The 15,123-nt window shown below is 28.1% G+C and overlaps 1 protein-coding gene across 1 annotated transcript in view; it reads right to left on the minus strand.

Annotated features, from left to right (window-relative positions):
* Positions 1 to 15,123, minus strand: part of LOC135924200 (uncharacterized) — a 134,323-nt gene that overhangs the window by 43,619 nt on the left and 75,581 nt on the right. The window contains exons 28-38 of the mRNA XM_065459250.1: positions 14,232 to 14,412; positions 13,709 to 13,910; positions 8,397 to 8,513; positions 6,331 to 6,632; positions 5,702 to 6,049; positions 5,263 to 5,574; positions 4,069 to 5,140; positions 3,467 to 3,565; positions 3,105 to 3,265; positions 2,372 to 2,528; positions 2,022 to 2,285 (exon numbers count right to left, since the gene is read on the minus strand). Of these exons, the coding sequence (XP_065315322.1) occupies positions 2,022 to 2,285; positions 2,372 to 2,528; positions 3,105 to 3,265; positions 3,467 to 3,565; positions 4,069 to 5,140; positions 5,263 to 5,574; positions 5,702 to 6,049; positions 6,331 to 6,632; positions 8,397 to 8,513; positions 13,709 to 13,910; positions 14,232 to 14,412 (3,215 nt within the window). The remainder of the gene's footprint in view (positions 1 to 2,021; positions 2,286 to 2,371; positions 2,529 to 3,104; positions 3,266 to 3,466; positions 3,566 to 4,068; positions 5,141 to 5,262; positions 5,575 to 5,701; positions 6,050 to 6,330; positions 6,633 to 8,396; positions 8,514 to 13,708; positions 13,911 to 14,231; positions 14,413 to 15,123) is intronic.

Below are 15,123 nucleotides of genomic sequence, written 5' to 3' on the forward strand. Positions count from 1 at the left end.
TTATTTTTTTTACTAAGGTGTGAATGAAACCTATTATAATGAATAATAAGAGGAGATGTTGTTTTGCCTTTACATTTTATAATACTCTTGCAGTAATTTCAAGCAGCCTTTTCACCGTCTTTAAGGATTTGATATTGATCCCATATGATTGCTCTCTTTTGTGAGGAAATTTTCTCATCTTCAACATCAATCATAATTATCAGAAGCATTCTCCTCTAACATAATTAGGCTAGCTAACATAATTATTGAGATGTAATATATTTTTATATACCTCTGGTTTGTGTAATTTTTAATATAACTTATTATGAGATATTCAAAAATAAACTTTTCGTGAGATTCAAAAAATGTGGCAAATAAAAATTTAAATTTCCACTTCAGAAATTTTTAAATTTGTGCTAGAATTTTTATAAACACAAACACATCACCTGTCAGATTGGCAGGTCAACAAATAGAAATGACAAATGTTAGATTTATTAAACAATTTATTAAATAATTCGAATAATTCGTTTTATTCGAATCGAATAAATGATTATTCGTATTCAGATAAAACAAATAATTTATTATTCGTATTCGTATTCGTAATTATTCGATTAGATTTGAATTATTCGAATCGAATTATTTTTGAATAGGCCTAACCTATATAAGACATAGCTTATTTCATAAAGCCAAAAAAAACAACATTGAAAATTAATAAATAGCAATAAAATTAAAAAGAAATGAAACGAAACGAAACGAAACGCGCGTAAAACGCTTTTTAAAATAAGATTCCTCTTTATCACGATTAAAACATGATAATATCGTATTATCATTCCTTAACTTAAAACCCTAATTTTTTAATTATCCCTTTAAAACCCGTGATGACCCTGTATAGTTCTAATCCCTTTAAAAATTACGACATATATATAATCATAAATTATTTTTTTTTATAAATAATTGTATTAGAATCAATTAACCTTGAAAATAAAGGCAATTAATAATAGGATTAATTGTTATTGAAATTTATTATGATTAATTGATGTATTTATATTGATTTGTAAAAGATATATAAACTGAAGAAATTAATTACAGACATAATAAAATTATTCATTGTTTTCACGATTTTTATAATAATAAATTAATGAAAGGAACTAAAATGCAATTTATTGTTGTAATGTTTTAAAAAAATTATACACTATTTTTTGTTATATTATCTGCAACAAGAAAAGGATTTTAAAATACCTAATGTGTCATATTCAGTTCGTTAAACGGCTCGATTTAGTCAATTTTTAAATCGTTAAACTCAAAATTTTGACCAAAAGTAAATTACTCAAGCTTATTGATTTTGCCCACAGATGGCAGATAGGTTTGAACTTATATTTGCGAAATTTCGAGGCAGGTATTAATATTTTGGCTAATCTATATTTCGCCCTTTTTAAAAACTGGCTAAATAGAACTGTGTTTAACACCACTACATTCACCTATAAATATTGCAAATATTTTAAATGAGATTAACTTTTGGAGAATAAATAAATAAAATACACTTATTCATTCGTGAAAGTTAGTTAATATTGATATTTTTATTATATTGATGCAAAGTTAGATGGTAGATAAAAATTAATATAAATATCAAATCGGTTTTTTTAGCAATATGGGATAGGATCGGTTAAAAATTTGTGGTTCGGCACAGCCTATAAAATCAATAAGCATTTTTATTTTGAAAACTTTTTTGGGGGAATTATGAAGATTTATTACAAGAAAAGGAAATTAGTTTAAAAAAAATATATTAAAAAAATATATATTCATAAAATAGGTAGTAAATTTTTTAAAAAATCGGCTGATCCGATATTTTTCCCTAAAAATTCAATATCAGCACAGATCCGATAGCAATATTTAATATCGGTACAATTCTAATTTCTACTTTAATAAAATTTCTATACCTTAATTTTGATTCATTCATTAACTTTTTCTATTATTATTATCCACCCCATGGCAAAAATTTTCTAATTTGAGAAATTAGCAAAAAAACTAATGAGAAAGAAAACCTGTATCGTGGTCCATGGCGGTGACCTTGGTTATCATCCAGTAAGATTGGTTCGAATGCAGTTCGAATATATTGAGTGGAAAAGTGAAAAACCGCCGGTGCTTGGACGATAGCATGAATAGAGGAGGGTTGTCATTCACGTCTAAAAGATTGATAACTAATTTAGTCAGGCAAAACAGGGAACCCTGGTCCATGACCTTAACTGTGTAGCTATAGTGAGGGATAGTTTCCCTGTCTAACCCTGGACTGATTATCATGATGAGACCTAGAATAAAATTTTTACCGTACAAGCTTTAGAAATCCTAATAATTTTACAATTTTTAAAAGATTATAAAGAAAGTTATTTAAGACCTTGATTGTGATCTATGTTCACGATATGAAAGTTTCGGTCAGAATGAACAATCTGATAGGTTAATTTGCCTATGCTGGTAGAATCAACATCACTAGCGTGTATCATTCCAACGTAAGACTGTGAAGGGATATCCTCGGGTATCCATAGAACTAACTCCTGTCAATTCATTAGAAAATATCATATTTATATCTATTCAGTCGAAAGCTTATGGTTAGATTTTTAATATAAATTTATCTTGCAATAGTGACTTATCTCCAGAAAAATATTTGATTTGAGATGAACGGGCCTTACATTTTTGAGCACATAATTATTATAAAAAAAGAATTATGTTTGATGTAATAACTTGCCTAAATTTTTTGAATAATAGAATATTTAAAAAAATGTTTACTCTTTGATCATATCAAACGCTATTCAATCATTAATAAAAAAAACAAAAATTTTGATTTTTATTCGAATATATTATGCAAAAAAATAATTGTTTTCTTATTATGCTTGTTTGGAAATGGTTTATTGGAAAAATCGATAAAATTTTCATTATTTTGAGCCAAAATAATTTTTAATTGAAAATAAAAATTCAAAAAACCTTATGAAATATTAATATATTGTTTTCATAAAACAAATTTGTTTCCCAAATCTTATTATACCTTTATATTTCTTTAAAAGCTCATGCATGTTAAACATCTATAATAATAAAAAAGTAAACACAGATGAAAAAAAATTAAGGATTCAAACATCCTGGCAAACGGGCGCGTTATCGTTCACATCCAAGACCGTTATGAGTAAATTAGCATGGGCGATGTGTAAACCGTCCGTAACAGATAGGCTTAGGTTATAAGAAGAAACCTTTTCACGGTCCAAACCATGGGAGGCCACGTATAAAGAGCCATCGTTTCCTTTATGGATTAATAATAAGTGTATTAAAAAAAGGTTGTATAAGAAGTCGTATTTATTAAATTTAAAAGAAAATTATCCCTTGGAAAAGTAAGAAAGAAGAACCATAAGATTATATTATATTTATATAGTAGAAAAATCGGGGATTTAGAACATTTGAAAAATTTATATCCTAAAAATTTATGAGAAATTATATATTTTACTTATTAGAAAGTGATTAGAGTGTTTGCCTCTCAAATAAAAGGTCAGTTTATCCGCAACATCGGGATCGATGGCAGTTATTTGTGCAATGGATTTATTACCTGTGACAATGTGAAATACAGTTTAATATATATATGTTAGTGTCAATGTGTTTTTTCCGGCAGTTATTTTTTCAACTTTAAATCATTTTTTGAGTACGTTTTTTTAAATTTAAAAATATGATTTTACCGTGTATTTCAGCATATTTAAACTATTCTTATGTATTGTAGACAATTTTGCCCTTAACCCTTGAGTCATTTATAATTTATATAAAAAATCCAAAAATATTAAAAATTATATTACGTCCGAAGGTTCATCGCGAAATTGTGTGAAATTCATAGGGTAGATATTCCAAACCTGATGGAATACATTTGCGGTAAAATTAGATTTTTAAATTTTAACGCGCTCAAAAAATGATTTATAATTGAAAAAATAACACAGTGTCGTTAACGTATATATCATGAAATTTTCTTTTGCATAATAAAGCGAATCAAATCTAATATATCTTTAAAAAAAATTTGCCAGGCTTATTGAGTATTGATTAATATAACTATCTGAGATTAACTTTGTATATGCCCTTCCATTGAACTAAATCGGTACTCTTTGACGATTTGGCCAGAGGAATCCAAGAAATGAGGGGAATTATCGTTGATATCTACAACGTTAACCAAGAAGTGGGCCCAAATCTTTCGGCCTTTGAAATGCTCCACATCATGATGGGAGTATTTGTGATTAGAAAAAATTTTGTCTTTATTTTCGAAATCATCACCGAAATAAATTACTGTAACGTTGATTATGTACGCTCTTACTCGCTCGCGATCGAGCGTGTAATCGTTGCCATTTCCCCATTCATTCACAAGAGAAGGATCAAAATAGATCAAACCGAGTGTATGATCGATGATTAAACCTTGGGCAAACGAGTCCGCTTTTTCCAGCCTTATTTCAGTATCGTGTGTGAAGACATTTATTTTGCCCATTTTCTTGGCTGGTATGGTGTGGACGGATTCTATAGAGTAGGTAAGGTTGGCTGACTCAGAATTGAGGAGGTCTGCAAAATGGGCCCTAATTTTGAATAACGGCGGAGGCCGAATCGGACAAGACGATCCGTTAACGCGATCTTTCAAATCATAAGCATCTTCATATACGTCTATTTCTTGACAAGTATTTAAAGATTCTGTCAGGTTAGAACTATCTTCATATCCAGGTACCAATCGCTTGAAAATGGGATATCTGGTAAAATTATAAATGGCATCACTATTATTAATTGTCTCACACTCAAAAACTAGTTTAGGTACTGTAGAACTCTTGACCGTCACCATCGCATTGCAATACCGTTTGAGGCTGATTTTATCATAGTGCCTAATTACACCAACTTTGAATAGGTATTCCTGAATTTTTGACCGATCTAAACCTGGGCCTGATGGATTTAACTTAAGATTGCCCTGTGAAGAACCATTAACGTTGTCAATGATGAAAGTATAGAAGGCATTATTAGATTCGACAAAGCCTGGAACCAAGAAATAAGAATAATTTGCGCCAACAGAAGAAACACTAGGTTCGCCTGAGGCAATAGACGAGATATGACCTATGATGGAACCATGGGTGGAGTCTTCCGGAATCATAAAGTGGTAAAAGGGCTTTTTGAGTTTGTTTTCAGTAAATAATTTTTGAATTCCAATATTGATACTTTGAAGAAGAAAAATAAGTATTAGATAGGGCCTAATTGTAAAAATTGCATCAAAACAATATAAAATCAAACCTTTGAGCATCCAAAGTCGGCTTCGTCATTGATATCCTTAACGGACACCGTAATCGGTACATCGTTAAAATCCAACACATTGCGCTTATCCCGAATTCTGGCAGTGAAGCTAATGTCGAAGGACCTTTCTTTCGTTCCCCCTTGATGGAAATATTCCTTCAAGCTTCTCTTGAGCCTAACAATCCCACTAGTCTTATCTATATCCACCCATTTCTCCAAATGAAATGATGACGGCGAATGCGTTTGATTACTAGTGTTTGCCAATACCAGGTACTCCAAGCGGGAAGGGTTTAATTGGGGTAACGGTTCGAGCTATAGGCATAATTTTGAAGCACACAAAAAAAGGATTTAAAATTTGCATAATAGAACTGCTTATTTATTTTCGTAATAACCTTCTGATAATTTTCAGATAGTAATTAATTATTTTTTTAACACTAACCCTCAACAGTTCGGTTCCACCTACTATGAGGTTGCTAACGTCCACGTTGTAATACTTGACAATAAAATTAGGTCTTTCGGGCTTCTCGGTTCTGTTCAAGATGATCAATCTTAAGGTTCCGAACAGATTTACTGGTGAAGGAGTCATATTAACGAGTACAACTAATGACAAAAAAAAGGAGACATTAAAGGAGCCGTGAGTCAAATACAAAAAGGCTGAATAGTCTCCGTTGGTAGGTGAAGGAACGAGTGAAAAATTTATGTCGCGATAGCTAGATATGAGTTTGTACTGAATGCTGGGGTTAGTTGAGTAAGCTAATAAGGGCGTTAAATGAGACGGAATTGATACCTGTTTAAAAGAAAATAATTTTTATAAATGTCTTTTTTCAAGTAATAAACTGTGTTTATGTCCTTTCATTTTGTTCCCATTTTCTTTAAGCTCTTATACTTACAAAAATTTAACGTTGATTAGAGTACGATGCTAGTTCTCGATTTGTATAATCGAAATCAATTAATATATATATACTTATTAGCATATTAAAGAGGGATTTGACTCCCATCCTCCCCACACATTAAATACATAGAGATACACTAATATTGCTTAATTATTGAATCTAAATGGAAAATCACTTTTCCCAAAAGAGTCGGTGAGACAATATTTCCGTTAATGTAAAGCGTTTGTTCGAACGTCAAGGTTCCTAACGATTCCATAAAAGTGTCATTCGGGTCTAAATTTTCGTCCCCACGCTTCAAGACTTCCAAATCGATAAAACTGTAAAATTCCCTTAACGTGAAGGGTCTATCTTTAGTGAGCTGGTTATAACGGAGAGTTAAAACGGCGAAATCATAAAAAAGCCCGTCAAAAACGGTCACGTTTAAAGTGAAGCTATCGAGAAATGGGTATTCGGGTACAATAGCGACATTCAAGAATCCTATCAGAATAAATACAGTTTAAGTGTCGATATATATTCAGGATTATGTAAAAAAATATTTTAATTGAATTATTTAATATTAATAATTATATATCTGGTGACTCAAAAAAACATAGCGTTTTTAAATTTTTGTAATACTAAAACGCATCATCTGTTTTTTAATGTGATAATAGTAGCAGCCAGGTATAATATTTAGATAAAATAATTTTTTATTTAGTTCTTAAATTTCATTATAAAATATAATAATGTAGAAAAATCTTCACATGTAATGAAACAAAATTATTCAAATTTAGCTGAAAATAAGAAATATATTTTAAAAAAACACAAGTAGTTTTTATATTAATTTAAAATCAGTGTTGTTAGGAGCTACTTTTAAAAGTAGCGCGCTATCGCTACCACTAACGTTTCCAAAAAGGTAGCGCTTTCTTTTTATGCTACTTTAGAATTTTTTTAAATTATATATTTTATGCATCTCTATTTCCACAAATAAAAAATATGACAATTTCAGATATATATGTTATGACATTTTTTGGTGTAATCATTAGGAAATTTATGTTGTACATATTAAATCAACCTAAAAAAACTCGATTCTCAACCCGACCTCCTTCGATATTTTAAAAATTTATAACTAATAAAAATTTTAAATCTTACTTTATGAGATAGGCCATCTTTAGAAACCTGAAAATTCCAAAATAGATAATACACATTATTTAATTTTAAATATCTCAATTTAAACTAAAAACTTTATTTAAATCTTATTACTCAATAATAATAACATTTCCATACTGCTATCCCATATCAAGAGTTACGATCAGAAAGTATAAGCTATGGCTTAATAATCGTACTAGCACACGCATGCAGTATTAAATTTAATAGACATATTTTCTCTATAAGAAAAATCATCAAAAATACTCATTTGAGTATTTTTAGATTTAAAAAAAATGCTTCTAAAGGATTTTCAATAGTATTATTATATATTTCAAAAAAATCATCATATTTCTCTAAAAATTGGTTAAAATGTGAAAGGGTGGAAATAAGTATTTTTTTAAGAGTAGGGATTGGGCTACATATTGATAATAAATTTGTTTGATATTACTTTAAAACGTTTCCTTGTTGAAGCTACTAGTCTTGTTTCATTACAAAATCTTCCGGTGCATCTTACAATGAAATTTATACCCTGTGTTAATTATGTTGTAAAAATTAAAATATTTTGCTACTCCAGGAAAAGGAAATTTCATATTACTTCCAGGGAAATTACTTTGTCGATATGATCTGTACCAAAATTATCTTCAATATCAATCTCTATCGTCGACATTTTAAAATTATTATGAAAACTAAATTTATAATGCAGATTTTTAAATATATAATTCAATTTCAAAATTAAATTAAAAGATAACGATTATAGAATTCATTATAAATATATTTTAACAATTTTTATGTGTATTTATTATATAAAATGTAAACCTACTTCGCTACTTTCTAAATAAGTACGAGCTACAGCTATCGTTATTTTTTTCAAAAAGTAGAGCAAAGCTATCGCTACTGAAAAAGTAGCGCGCTACTTTATCAACACTAGTTAAAATATAATATAAATAAGTTAAATAAATTTGTTTACTATAATTTAAATTTATTTTTTTGCAGGAGAGGAGTCAATGCTATTGACAATAAATAAGTTAAATAATATTTTTGTTAAAATTTTGCAAGTTATTTTAACCCTTTAATTTTTACAATTTATGAAATGAATGACAAATAATAAAGTGTTACCTGTTATTGGATCAAGATCAAATATTGCACAATCATTTCCACTCAAAATTCCGTATGCCAATTTGTCGCGGCTTACTATATCTTCGTCCTGAGCTACGAACTGGAATATTACTTGCCCTTCATAGAATAATTAAATATTAATATAGATGATAATGTATGACGGATGGATGCATAGGTATACTAACCATAGAGAATATCGGTTCTGTTTATAAATTGAATCATTAAAATTGATTCGAACCTTTGTCATACAAACCTATTAGAATCATGTATAGAGATACTTTTTTTTAAATTTTTTTTAACTAAAACCCATACATAAAGCAACTAACGTTTATTTCATTAATATAACACACTAGGCCTATTAAATACAAATAGCGTATTATTCGTATTAATTTACTATAATATATTCGTACGATTAATAAAATTTACCATTAGAATATTTTGTTTTTTAAAAAATATATATTATTAAATAATTCATACGAAAATATGTTAACAGATCTTTTTTTTTTAATTTATCATTGCACTACTTATTATCTTATTTAGTCGTCCTAAAAAAGCAAACGAGTTGAATTAAAAATTATGCATATTCTATTTAAGTGTTATGTATGATAATACACCTAAATGATGTAAATTTCAGATTTGCAAATCACAGCCCAGGTCGCGTCTATTTTATAAAAATAATCATGGTTTCGGGCTGGGTCGAACCTAATATTTTTAAAAAAAATTCGGACCGGGCTGGGTCAATATTTTTATTACATTTTATCAGATAAATAGATATATTTTAATATTCTTGCAAAAAAACAAGCACTAATATTTGTTATTTGTAGAATATTATTTTAACAATCAAAAAAATATTATTTTTCTTTATTTAAATAATTTCGGGCTGGGCCGGTAAATAATTTTTATTTATGGATGGGCAGGACAAATTTTTTAAAAATTTTTTAGCCGAGCCGGGCTTGAAAAATTAGGCAATGCAGATTACTTATCATTTTCAAATCCTTTGAGTTTAAAATGTCCTATATTATAATTTATAAAGAGTTCTAATTATAAAAAGTTATCCTTAAAATTCTTATAAATAAATTAATTTGGTTTAAGTTTTAAAAATATTCAATTTAACTGCAACTCTTTTTATTCAGATGTGAATGGAACCTATAAATGTAATGAGATAGTTATTCTTTACATTTTATGTTCCATTGTAATGATTAAAAAAGTTTTTCCATTCCTGTTACTGTATAATATTTGTTCCCTAATGGTTCCTATTTTTGTGAGTACTTTTTGTCAACTTGAACATCTAAGTTAATTAATTCCTAAGAGTCATCCTATTATCCATAATTATGCTAATTTTTTTAATAATAATTCACACAAAATAAAGAATTATATTTTTACCAGAGACCTTCAGGCCTGGCCCTAAGCCCGGGTACACGGGCCTGGCTGTATTTTAATTCTATTCGATTCGTTTTTGAATATACTTATTGCACATACAAATATTCCTAACTTATAAATTGAAGGGTGAGGGGTAATTAGTTTGCGTATATGGTACTAAATATATTTTATTAATATAATTAATTTATATATTTTATAAAAATATTAAAATTTAGGCGAAAAAGAGGTAAATTTGTGAATCATACCTCATAAGATATTCTTAATTTCTGATTCATATATCATCAAATAAGAGAGAAAAGTATGATGATCAGTCTTTCTTGAAGGGCAAAATGAAAAATATATAACTAAAAGTACTAGAGCTCCCGTTAGGCAACATTGCTGAGCCCGTCAAAAATGACGGGGAATGAGAATTTTCTCCTTACTCTTATAATAGTTTTTACCTGTTGAAAATAATATCCAATTCTTATTCTTTATAACCCCTCCCACCTTCAGGCCAGATCCAATCCATTAAAACTAAGTTTAAATGCTATGTTTTGAGTCAAAATATATTTATAGCTTTTACTTGATACCCATATCAATATCATTTGTTAAAATATTATTGATCATGCCTAATTAAAAAAAATTCCCAAGCAAGGTCCAAGGCCATAATAGTTTTGAAAAAATTTCTCTAAGCCCAACCAAAGATCATAATAATTTAGTTGAGAACTTAAATAAAATATTAAAATAATCATAATGAATTTAAAAATACATTCAAAATCAGATTTTTATGGGCCTTGGTTTATTTGTTTTAGGTTAATGTCTGATCCATAGTTAATAATAAAAAAATTCCCAAGCGTCCAAGCTGATAATAATTTGAAAAATTATGTTCAAGCTTAGCCCTATATAATTTATAAAAAAAAAATTCAAGCCCAGCCCGACCCATTATAATTTTAAAAAATCTTTCTCAAACCTGGCCAACCGATAATAATTTTGAAATTGTTTTCTTAAGCCTGGAGCTTCCAATAAAAAAATAAATATTGATATATTTAAATTACTTTATCATAATATAGTTTCATATATAAGAAGAATTGTATTACAAAAATTTAATCTGAAGGGGGCTGACTGGAAAGAATTTATCATAATATAGTTTCATATATAAGAATTGTATTATAAAATTAATCTGTAGGGGGCTGATGGAAAGAACGTTTGCCTATCGAACGTTAAGTCAGTGGTTCGAATCCCGTTTATGTATAAAAAAATTTTTAAAAAAGTTTTCTTTTAAAAAAAAAATTAATTTAACATAGAGGTATGCAGTCTCCTTCTATTTATTTAACATTAAGATGTAGGAAAGTTGATAGAAAAAATTAAGATTATACGAAAACGTCCATTTCTTGATTAGACCATAATGTAAACAATTAGTTTCCTAATATATCCTATGCATATAATTTCTGAGAGAAAATTAGATTTATTTTTTAAGATAACACAACTAAAATATTGTAACAATTTTATATCATTTAACAATAAATTTTATATGAATACTAAACTAAAAATATAAAAAATACTTAATATCTTAAATAAAATATAAGTTTTGAATGTTAACGTAAGAAATAAGAAATAAAAACGTAAGAATATTTTAAAATATAATACTTATTTAAGTTATGAATGCAAGCAAAATAAAACAAATATTTGAATATTCATTCTAACAATATGATCCTCTTTTATCAAATTAATTCACACTACAATCGATCGTTGCTCAACTTAGTTTCATATGTCGTCTATCGTCTTATTGATTGTGGAGCTTGTTTGTTAATGTTCTTCATCAATTTTCAGTCCAAAAAAATTCCTATATTTATCATGTAATATTTCACGTCTTTTATTTTATATTTTGATTATCATGTTTTTTTATTATAGTGTTTATTATTGTTTTATGATTTATTTAAAATTTAAATATTATTTCTTCTATAGCATTTTAATTCTTCCTTTATATTCATTACAAAATTCTCGAATCCTTTAAGTAATATTTTCTTTCTAATAGGTCGTCCTTGATTATCTTGAACTTGAGTTTGCATTTGTTCATCATTTCTTTCTATCTAAAAAATTTTGTGTTTGGTTCTGAATGAAGATTATTACCACGATCTCTTTTTTAGCTGGTTGTCTATAACGTTATTTTTAGTATTTACTTTGTATAATAAATTTTCATCTTTATGTGTTACGACTCCTTTGTCCCACATGTTTTCCTTGAAAGTTTTATGCCACACCTATCTCGATATTTTCATTTAATGATATCTTCCGATTTAATTAATTATCCTTTTTTTCCAAGGGTCTAATTAGATCCCATTTGGTTCAAATTGTTCTTGAAAATATTAATTTACTTGGTATCATGTTAGTTGTCGCATTCGGTGTGTTGCGATAATTAAATAAGAATTTTTCTAAAGCTATGTCTAAGTCTAACCCATTTTCAGATCTCATCATCCTCTCACACTGGCTATTGGGCTGCTAGTGGTGTGGAGCATTAATTACGTGTTTTATTCAATGAACTTCAAAAAATTTTTAAATAAATGGCTTGTAAAATTGGTGCCATTGTCACTAACGATTTTCTCAGGAATTCGAAACAAACTTATGATTTTCATTAACTCTTTAATAGTTGTTTCTGTATGTTCTTCATTCTTTTTATTATTGGGAACTTGCTGTATGAATCAATTAACACCATCCAATTACTTTCTGCAAATTGCGCATAATCAATGTGTACACATTCAAAAATTCTTATTGTTGTTGCCCAAGCATTTTGTATATTATGAGGATTGTCAGCCCATTTGTTGCATGAATCACAATTTTTTAATTCTTGATCTATATCCGTATTAATACCAGACCACTTGGGTAAGCCGTATTTGTGTTTAAAAAAATAAAAAGTTATGATATCATCTATAATAAAAATATCAGACAAAGAATTTCCTCTAAGGAGAATATTACGACGAATGAAGTTTTAAGGTTAAGAGATGAAATGGATGAGGTTTTTTATAAAAGATATTTAATTGCAGTCAAATATCCAAACCAAGTACTACATAAAAGATACGTATGACGAAAACTTTGGCGGCATTATACGAGGCATTCACAAATTTTTTTAAATAAATGGCTTGTAAAATTTGTACCATTGTCACTAATGATTTTCTAAGGAATTCCAAACAAACTTATGATTTTCATTAACTCTTCAATAGTTATGTTCTTCATTTTTTTATGTCCTCGAGTATGTCATAATAAAAGTGCATCCTTTGTTTTGTTTTGTGCTCGTATAAAGCCGCTAAAGTTTTCGTCATACATGTCTTTTATGTTGTACTCGGTTGGATATTTTACTACAATTATTCATATTTTATAAGTTAAAAAATATATTAGAATTTAACATGAGTGTAAACGTTACTTAAACGGCATGGTAGGTGTGTCACCATATAAGTAAAATATAAAATAAAACAAATATTTGATATTTATTTTAACAACAAAGCTGTATAAGAATAATATTTTAAAGATTTTCTTCAGTCAAATATCCATAAGAAAGAATAAATTTCATGGTTGAAAACACTTCTATGCACTAACCAACACCATCAAAATAGCAATGTACAAAAGTATCTAAAAATGAAAATTTTCAAAGAAAATGAAAATCACAAAGTTGGAGATCAAATTTTTTTTATTTTGAAGAGCATTTTAAACTCTGGTTATTATTATATCAAAGGTTCAAACCGGTTGACACACATTTTAGAGGTTCGGTTCAGATGACGGCATTTTTATGGATTCAGGTTACCCAAATAATTATGGTCAAGGCCACAGTGACCATGTTAATCGATAGAATAGGGGTATAATTCTACCTATTTATATAATTTAATTAGGGTTCTCACAATATATCGTAGTTCATTCATATTAATAACTGAAATAAACAAAACAAGCAAATAATTGCTAAAAACTTGGTTTAAATTTATTTTCTATGTAGATTTCGTAATTTTTGGCAGGGAATTGAGGTGGGTTATCATTGACATCCAAAACGCGGACCTCAATTAGAGTGAATGATGACAAACGAGGGATACCCAAATCTTCAGCCACTAGTTTAAAAACGTAAACCCTGTGAAGCTCGTAATCTAAGGTATCGTTGTTATAAACGAGACCCGACTGTTGTTATCGATATTTTATAAAAAAATTAACAAAAAACTAACTTTGTTTCATTATCCTTCATATTGTTTATTAGGTATGCTTAATAATAACATTTTAATCTTACCATTTCTCTAATCCTTTTAATTTATTGAATCATGATAAATGTGCGATAATTAATGAATTTAAGTCTATAAATTTGTATAGAAAGGATTTATAATAACTATTATGATATACAATTAAATCCATTTTACAGAAGAAAGATGAAAATTACAAATTAGCAAAAATCTTTAGAGATTTCTCCCTTAATAAATCGTTAAAAAATTATTTTTATTGACTCGCCTTGTTATCTTCGATAAAAAATGGGAACATTTCAATCCCCAAATTTTCGATATTCGTTTCCCATGGTTCTATCCGATATTCCAGGAAGGAATTGTAATTTGAATCCGAGTCTGAAGCCGTAACGTTGCAAATAATTTGACCCAATTCGTTTGTCTCAAAAATGTGGAATATGTATAAGGCTCTAAATAATTAAGATAGATTTACTAGAATGTTGAGATATAAATATATTATATAAGGATCTGATTTTGGAACTAGCTTAACTTATAATACGATTAGGCATGATAGTAAAGGCATGTGCACTTATTTCTATATAGATTTTGCCTATACTCAATTCATGGCCTCATTTCTTGTTTTAAATATCTTATCTTTTAGAAAATGTCGACACCCTAAGTCTCTCTATTATCATAGATCTCTAAATTGAATTCTTATTTAATTTATATGCTTGTAGCCCAGTCTCAAAAGTCTCCTTTCTTCTTAAGTCCAAAAAATTCGTCATTTTTTTGTCTTTTATTGGATATAGCAATTTCAACTTATTTACGAAAATTATAGGATCTTCAAATTGTTTCTCATCACAAATATATTTAATTTTCAAAAAACATCGTCTGATAAGTTATTTGTTAATAATAGAGCTTTTTATGGGCCTGTAAATTTACAATTTTTAAAGACTATACCGATTTTTTTAAGATATGCCCTCACATTACTTATAAATTTTGGATTAGTATATTTATCCCCTTCACTGGAGACTGAATTATTACTTTTATCGTGATCCATTTAAATTTTATTTTACATAATTATTTCCATTACACATAATTATTACATCGCGTTTAAAATACTCCATTGTCTTCCATGGATTACAAATCTTCCATTTAAATCGTTAGGTCGTGTCCTAGGT

The sequence above is a fragment of the Gordionus sp. m RMFG-2023 genome, chromosome 1 (assembly GCF_954871325.1).
Source record: "Gordionus sp. m RMFG-2023 chromosome 1, tfGorSpeb1-WG-v2, whole genome shotgun sequence".
Classification (NCBI taxonomy): Eukaryota; Metazoa; Nematomorpha; class Gordioida; order Chordodea; family Parachordodidae; genus Gordionus; species Gordionus sp. m RMFG-2023.